The sequence below is a fragment of the Micromys minutus genome (genome assembly GCF_963924665.1).
Source record: "Micromys minutus genome assembly, chromosome: 1".
In the NCBI taxonomy this organism is placed as follows: Eukaryota; Metazoa; Chordata; class Mammalia; order Rodentia; family Muridae; genus Micromys; species Micromys minutus.
The window spans coordinates 260,439,035-260,448,071 of record NC_137969.1 but is presented as its reverse complement, the minus strand read 5'-3'; the positions used below and the strand labels follow the sequence as shown (position 1 = coordinate 260,448,071).

The following is a 9,037-nucleotide window of genomic DNA, read 5'->3' as shown; positions in this document are numbered from 1 at the left end:
GCCCTAAGTTTTCTTATGCTAGTTTTAACAGCAGCAACCATTCATACACATCTGTGGATCCTTAAATTTCTTAAGGGCAAAACCAATTTGAGCACAAATTGACACCAACCACACTGATTTTAATGTGATACATTTAAATAAAATGTCTTTAACATAGATTCCTAAATATCGAACTTTTATTTCATGCTACATAATTTACGATTTAAAAGCCCAGCATCCATCATTTTAATGTTGGAATTTAATTACTGTAGTGAACTTCAGGTCAGAATATATACACATACATAGCTGTATGTGTGAAAAAGCTTTCTGATTTGCCAAAGCACCTGAAGATGAAGTCAGAAAATATAAATATTAAATCAACCATATTATAGATAAAGTAGGAATTATAGAATAAGGGGAAAATTTCAGGCAAATAAACTGTAGTTCTAGAAAGGAAAAGCCATTCCTTGCTAGTCCAGTCTTTAGTTCTGGGATGACCTCACTGCAACAACAGTGTCTCTGGTGAAGTCTTGAAAATGGGGTTTGAGTCCTGAACCTCTTTCTCAAATAAGATCAGAGATGGTGTCCTGTTTTCCTCCACTGACAAACTGTATGGGCCTTTAACTTGGGCCTCTAGAAGGTAAAATACAAATAAATAAGATTGCCCATATAAATATCTCAGGGTTCTGATCCAGAAGATAAGAAGATAATTGGTTCCTAATGCCAATTGTTCACTAACTTTGTATGTCCAAATCAAAACATAGAACATTGCTTCAGCAGTTTTCCATGAAATCAGTTATTTAAGCTGACAGACACTTGAGGAATGGACACGTGGTTGACAGACCATTAGCAATTGTTACTTCCTCCCATTGTAATTAACCAGTTAGGCAAAAATGGAATTAAATGGGAGTTATGTACTTACACATGAAAGAGATTGCATGCACATGTGATTTATAAATATTGTATCTCTAAGATATTCACTGTTGATTTAAATATTACTTGATATACTGTTTGCAGTATCAAGGGCTATACATTTATTTCCATTTCCTTTGAAATTTTAGGTTCTTTTCAATGTAACAGTTGTGATGAAAACATGTGACATCACAGGAGGAAAAAACTATGCAATAATCAAACCTATTGGTTTCAATGAAACCACTAAAGTCCACATACACAGAAGTTGCAGTTGCCAGTGTGAGGACCACAGAGGACTCAAAGGAGAGTGTGCGGAAACTGCCCCGGATCCCAGGTGCCCACAGTGTGATGACAGAAAATGTCGTTTTGATGAAGACCAGTTTTATTCTGAAGCTTGCAAGCCACAGGAGGATCAACCTGTCTGTAGTGGCCGAGGTGTTTGTATCTGTGGGAAATGTTTATGTCACAAAACCAAGCTTGGAAGAGTGTACGGCCAGTACTGTGAAAAGGATGACTTCTCCTGTCCCTATCTCAATGGGGATGTGTGTGCTGGTGAGTTGATATGTACCAGCAGTTGGTGTTTATAATGTTATGGGCATAGATACATTAGTGTGTCTTTAAATCTGATGTGTTGAGACACTGCCACTTAACCTAAAACCAAAGTTCAGAGCCTTGTAATCTGTGAAATTAGGTCATGGCAAGATTGTGCTTGTAATTTTAGATTGTGTACAGTGGCTATTTTCAAAAATCAAAATATAAAATGAAATATGAATCTCATATATCCCTTGATCTTGGAAAGATTTACACAAGAAAAGGAAGTTGCTGGTGATGGCCAACACAGTTTTCTAGAAGAATGGTGGGTATTCTATAAAGAGTCTGATTCATTCCAACAAATCTTCCCCCTCCTGCTTGCAGAGGAATTTATTTCTGTCAGGATGAGGGGAAGTGACTTATAAAAATATAATTCCTCACACTGGAAAGATTATTAAAGCATCATTGTAGATAGAATTGTAAGTTCGAAGTCACCAGTTTATTTTTGGAAGGCCACCAGTCACAGAATGGACAAAGGACTGCATTCTTCAGAGAAAACTGGATTGTTAAGTAATCCAGAAGATTCACCCCCTGGCCACACACAGACCAGATTTTGCAATGAAATAGGATAAGATAAAAATATCAAGATTATTTCTGGTTAATTTAATTCACTGCCACCTACTGGTTACAGTCCAGAAAAACTTATGCAGCATTTGAAAATTTAAAGAACAAAATGTAACTTTAAAATAAGTTAAACTACCTGTCATTTGAATTCTTTGATTGTTTCTCCATGAATGGGTTAGTTTACTTATCATAAAGATCTCTTTTTTAATGTGTATGTTTGTAAGAAAATTTGTGTTAAATTATTGGGAAATGGAAATATTTCATTGTTAAAACTGTATGGAAATCAAAACCTATAAATGTTAACTCTATTCATGGGTAGGTAGAAAGCTTGTTTTAAATTACAGAAAAACATTATTACAAGTTGTCTTTGTATTCTCTTATGTTTTGTGTTCTAGACATTTATTCAGTTTTAACTAGAATTGTGGATAGGAAAGAAGATGACTTCAGAATAAATCCACAGTTGTCTATTATATTTTATAGGAGAAATAAATATTTTACTGGGAAGAAGAGAATTACATTTCTGGCATCAGTCAGTAGAACTATCTGACACATACATAGAGAATCTGAGGTTCTACTGCATAATCTCAATGTATTAACCCTGTCTATGTGATTTTGACCACCCCCCCAAACACACACACACACACACACACACACACGCACACACACACACACACAGAGGCAACTGAGAATATGCTTTGAATTGCTTGTGTGAGTCCAAGGTACAAGGCTGACATGAATTTTCCCCCTACTACTTTCCCTTGGGGATAAAAACTCATGTTCACAGGTCAGCTGGCTAGGATTCAGCATAAGCTACATCAGGAAACGGGATGTATTCAACATTTGTTTGCCTGTATCTCATTAGTTTTACATCTAGCAAATTGAGCTGATCCAGCAGTAGGTTGTTTGAGACAACTAACCTGTTAGGTATTCAGCAATAAAAGAAAGAAGATAAGGAAAGAGAAAGAGAAAAAAGGAGAGGAAATAGAGGGAAGGGAGGAGGGAGGAAGAAGAGAGGAATACCAGGAGAGTAAAAGAATGAAAAAAGATAAGGAAGGGTGTCTAGTCCGTAGTCAAATAAGCTTGAAAATATATCAAACATACAGTGTACCTGCTTTTGAAAACTTCTATTTCACATTGCCACATTAAATGTTAGACACTTCTTATAATCTAAAATCCATTTATTTAATAGCCCAGGTTTTCTCAAGTTAATTGTCTGCATAATTGCCTCTCACACATACATACATGCCTTTGTCTTTTCCACTGTTCTGCCTACACAGAACAGATTAAGTCTGCCCTGCTAACCTCCTGCATAGTGTTCTGAGGGTAAGGGGAACTGTTTTTGCTTCTCACAAGGCCTATCTTTAACAATTCCTAAATACAGAGAAATTCTAGAATGCTTGCTCCATCACCCTGCAAAGTTTTCCTGGGCCCCTGGCAACAGTGAAGAGGGAAGACTGTGGTGGCCATTGACGAAAGGCTCTGACTTTGCTGATTTCAAACCAGCCCTTATGGCTTTACTATATTTATCTGTTTCTAACTTAAAACTTGAAAGCCCAGAGGCATGTAAGCAGTTAGGCAGCCACAAAAAGTAAGGGCTTTCTTTATACATGTTAGCATACTATATTATTAAGACAATTCTATCTACAACAGAACAGTGTTTAAAACACTTCTTAATTCTGGCACTGCTTTGTCAATACAAGCAGAAATCGATGCAGTTTCTACTCGCCAGAAGATTTCGGCATGTTTCTTGCAAATGGGAGAGACCTTACCAACTTCCTAGGTCTGGTGACCTTGATCCCCGTGTGTCTCCGTTGCAGGGCATGGTGAATGTGAAGGTGGCAGATGCCAGTGCTTTAATGGCTGGGAAGGGGATCGGTGTCAATGTCCATCAGCCTCAGCGCAGCACTGTATCAACTCCAAGGGCCAAATTTGCAGTGGGAGAGGGACCTGCGTGTGTGGCAGGTGTGAGTGCACGGATCCCAGAAGCATCGGCCGCCTCTGCGAACACTGCCCAACCTGCCATCTCTCCTGCAGTGAAAACTGGTATGATTCTGTCTCTAGAAGAACGAAGCAATTCTGGCTGACAGCTCGCTTTGCTCTCTATTCTGCCTTCTTTAATCTTGGTTGCTAAATTCTTAGTTACTATCATAGAAAAAATGATGATGAAAAAAATGTTTTTTTAAATCCTGGGTGGGAAACTTTAATAATTAGAACACTGGAATTCCGATTTTTGGCTAGTAAATTGCTTTGGAATAACTAGAATCAATCTATATAAAGTCACTACCTTGTTTTTTTAAAATAATTTCCTGAAAACAGAGGTTACCAGCTTACTACTTACTAGCTTACTACTGGGTTACTTACTTACTACTTACTATTTAGCTCTGTAATGTACAATATAATTTGTTAAAATTCCATGTGCTCTGGTTAAAAATAAGACTAATAATACCTTTCATACCAATAGTTTATGAAAGAATTAAGTGATATTTGTAAAGGTAAATAAAAAAATTTGCACTTGGTACATGGCAGTCAGTGACTCATTATAACTGGCTTAAATGTCTTAATTTTTAACAGAAAGAATTACAGTGCTATGAAGCACCCAAGGGATGCATGAGTAGAAAGCCATGTGTTACATGACGGTAACACTATTGTTTTGTGTAAAAATATTTTTCAGTAGCAATCTGACACTTGCTCACAGAGCACCTATGTAAATGTTAGTGTGCCTCCAGCTTGCTTGCTTAAATTTTTAAAACATACTTTCTCAGATTAGTAATGCACATAAGAAGTTTAGAAATATACATGTAAGTTATTTAAATCATTTAGAAATATAGCATTTTAATATAATGGTGGGTTTATTTATTTATTTGCTCCTGGGGCTTGAACCCAGACTAGCACATACTGGGCAAGTGCTCTGCAAAGTAACATATTCTACCTCTTTATTTATTTATTATTATTATTTACTTTTTGGACAGTGTGTTACTCAGGCTGGCCTTGAATTTATTCTGTAGCCTAGGCAGTCCTAGACTATATCATCCTCCTGCCTCAGGCTTTATGTATCTGGAATAACTGGCTTGGGCCACTAGGCTTTGTTGATGGGATTAGTTTTCAATAGACCCAATCAAAATTTGATAGTTGTTTTGTTATTTTATTTTTCACAGGGACTATTCAGTCTATTGCCTTTATAAAGTAGTAATCCTTTTATGTTCTGTGAACAGGAATTGTCTGCAGTGCCTTCACCCTCACAATCTGTCTCAGGCTGTCCTTGATCAGTGTAAAGCTTCCTGTGCTGTCATGGAACAGCATCGTGTGGACCAAACATCAGGTAAGTCTGAGGAGGCTCCTGGGGCTGAAGGATCTGCCATGCACCTTATCTCTGAAGGAAGGAACAGTGGCTTCATATTGATTTCATTGTAAATTATTCGATTCCTTTTTAAACCAACTCTGTCACTATGTCACAGATATTTTTTGAAACACCCTGTACTAATGCATATATATAATATTGAATTGGTAATTCATTTATTTTTAATCTCCCAAAGACAAAATACTTAAGTGGTCATACCTCCCTGCTAATCCCCATAGATCTATGTGCTGCCTGCCTCCACCAGGGGCCATGCAAATGAATTATCTAGGACTTCAAGGAGCCAAAAATATAAGTTCCCTGTGTAGGATAATTTCTCTTAATGTTCAAGATCTATAGTTTCCTTATACAACCTAAATTTGCTTCTCCTTCTGACCCTTTGCATATCTACCAAAACTTTATTCTCCTGTTTCAGATGAAACCGTAAGGTTTTAAGCAATTACCTAATATTGTGGTACACCTGAGGTTATGAGTCTGGGGTGTAGGTCTGTTGGTAGAACACTTGCCTGGCATAGGTAAAGCCTGAATTCAGTTCCCAGAACCACATGAAATTAGGCATCATGTGACATAAGAAAACTCTGGAGAGATCAGAAGCACAAGGTCAGCCTCAGATACATAGGGAGTTCAAGGCCATCCTAAGCTATGTAAAATCCTGCCTATTAAAGGGGGAAAAAGAAAAATGAAAATAGAAAATACAAAAAAATATATATATATAACTTTGAGGTGAATAATCCTAAATTTTACACAATGAAAAGAATGTGTTCCTCTTAAGCTAAAGGCCTTGGTCTAAAATATAGTAAATTTAGAAACATATGCCCTTCTGTAAAATTTCTGTTAGCCCATAACTCATGTACAAAATAAAGAACAAAAGGTATATTAAATGGTTTTCTGACACTAAATGTGCCAATGAACATAAAGAAGTACCTCAAGTCAAAGATGATGTATAAATGTACTTTTAAACAAAAATTTACTAGAGCACTCCCCCTCTTCCAAAAAGAAATCAAAACATACTTTGTACAGGTCTCAGCTATAAAACCAACTATGAAATACAAGCTATGCTTGCAGTCAGATCTTTGGAAACATTCCTATTAATTCAATTGTTTGAAGAAATAGTAAACCTAGTCCTGGAGAAAGAGCAGAGTAGAAATGCCCTGCACATCTTAGTTTCCCATATATTATTTTCTTAGCCCACAGTGAATTTGGCTCAGAAAACAGAGTCCTATGTGTTGCCAACTCAGGGTGCAGCCATCTCTCCAGAAAGCCAAGTGCCTTTCTAATAAAGAGGGCTCCTACATATCATTAATTATGTTAAATAAACACTACTCTGACTTAAGTGTTGTTGCAAACAGTGTTCCCTCAAAGCTCCCTAGAAAAAGACCTAGCCTGACCTCAGCTATGAAAAGCATGACCAGAGGCAAATGTTGGGCTATCATAACAATATTAGGGAAAAATGAATACAGACTTGAATACTCACAGGGTCCCTTGGCTAACACATTAGTAATATTTCTGAAATGTATCAGAAACTACAGGACTTCCCTCCCCTTGACAACTATTATGCAAGGAGAGGAAACAAGCATTTTTTAGGCACCTTAATTATTTGTCCACTCAACCACTCTTCCAGGGTCTTCTTAGAGTCTCTCTGGCTAAGCTCCCATCAGGCAAAAAGCCAGGAGAGGGATCAAGCCACGTGCCCCTCTAAAGATTGGCTTAACTGATTGGAGTAGACTAAGTCAGCCAAGGGACATCACAGTCTGTCAGGACATAAGCTATAAGGGTCACTAACCTAAAGGCAAGCAGCTGCAAAAGATCTACTAGCAGCACCTTTGGAAACACATTTTGTATTCTGTCCCCATAATATCTTTAACAAGGAAGCATTGTACCATACGGGCATCTGTTGTTTCCATTTCAATGAGTAGGAATGAGTGTGTCTTTGACCTTCTCAAAGTCTTTTGTCACCAATCACAAGGAATGGTCTCTATTAAGTCCACCTAGTTGGAGAAGATCCCTTGTCCCCATTGCTGAAACCTTGCCTCATTTAATAGGTATTCCGGGTTAGCTTTGAGCATTCGAACCAGAATCAGGCATGCCTGGATGCTACTATGCTCATGTCCTTGGCACATCCTCTCTCTAGATGCTCTTTCAGAGGCATCTGCAGCATTGAGACCAGGTCTCTGAAGCATGCAAAAATGGGTAGAGAAACACATGCTTTAGTCCAGGATGTGTTTTGTAAATCTGGGGCAGCTTGTGAGCTCTGTGGAATAGCCACTATTGTGCAACCATGTTCCTCAGAGACTAGAGTAGACCTCAGGCAAGCACAGAGCTTACAGATTTTTCCAGGGAAAGTTTGCCAGAGATCTGGTACTAAAACAAAAGTCTAGCATGCTCCCTCTCCTAATGCAACTTTTCTCTCTTCTGCCAGTGATTATTTGTTCATGGAGGAACACATAATGAATATGTGGAGGCAAACAGTCTAGATTCGTGAAGTTAATTAGTAAAAAGTGAGATGAGAGATTTGGGTATTGTCCAAGATGCAACACTCCTACTTCTCAGAGTCATGATGTGTAATAATAATGAAATCTTACACCAGGGTTTAGAGGAAATATTTATTTCTCTATTAGAGTAGTACTGAATTAGTTTCTGCAGATGTTTACTTTATTATCCATTACTGCTGAGCAATAAAGGAGAATGTATAAAAGGAAAAACACATGCTAAATGCTTGGGACTGCTCAATATCCTTTTAAAATCATGTTTTCCACATAGTGGTGAACTGTACATACACCTATAGCTCTCTCTGTCACTATTCTAAACAAACATAAGTAAGATATGTTGACATAGCAAGCTACAAAAAAACCAAATATCTTAATTGTGAATATTCTCCAAAGAAGGGCTCACTGTTTTTAGTAATCAGTAATATCAGACTCCTGAAAATAGAGACTTATAAATAAACCTGTTTCTACTGTAGGAATGTAAACTATATTTATTAGATAGAAAAGTTTGATTTGCTTCTTAAAAGTTTTTTTTAAACCCATCAATTTTCTTTCTTGCAGAGTGTTTATCTGGTCCAAGCTATCTGAGAATATTTTTCATCATATTCATAGTGACATTCTTGATCGGGTTGCTTAAAGTTCTTATCATTAGACAGGTGATACTACAATGGAATAGTAATAAGATAAAGTCCTCATCAGATTACAGAATGTCTGCTTCCAAAAAGGTTGGTGAACGCAGAGGATAGCTGTATGTTACTCTCCAGTTCTAATGCTCTGCTTCTTCACTAATCCTAATATTTCTTCTCCATCAAGGATAAACTGATTCTGCAAAGTGTTTGCACAAGAGCTGTAACCTACCGACGAGAAAAGCCTGAGGAAATAAAAATGGATATCAGCAAGCTCAATGTTCCGGATGCTTTCAGGTGCAACTTCTAAAGAAAGGTTAACAAGTAATCAAACAAAAACTATTGGAAGCTGGATGTTTTTACACAATTTGTTCTAGCAAATATAATATAAAAGGTCACAGGAGAAGACAAATTATTGAAGACTATGCCATGAAGACTGGCAAGTGTCTTCATGACCATGTGACTCACTCAGCTGCTGAAGTTTTCAGTGAACTATGTGTCTTACTACTGTTGAAAATTAGTGT

At 37.3% G+C, this 9,037-nt stretch overlaps 1 protein-coding gene across 1 annotated transcript in view; it reads left to right on the top strand.

Annotated features, from left to right (window-relative positions):
• The window catches only part of ITGB8 (integrin subunit beta 8), a gene marked incomplete at both ends in the record, with an annotated part of 74,565 nt that extends 65,742 nt beyond the window's left edge, over positions 1–8,823 (top strand). The window contains 5 exons of the mRNA XM_080913962.1: positions 1,041–1,443; positions 3,864–4,089; positions 5,259–5,365; positions 8,449–8,612; positions 8,701–8,823. Of these exons, the coding sequence (XP_080770088.1) occupies positions 1,041–1,443; positions 3,864–4,089; positions 5,259–5,365; positions 8,449–8,612; positions 8,701–8,823 (1,023 nt within the window). The remainder of the gene's footprint in view (positions 1–1,040; positions 1,444–3,863; positions 4,090–5,258; positions 5,366–8,448; positions 8,613–8,700) is intronic.
• Positions 8,824–9,037: the final 214 nt, after the last annotated feature.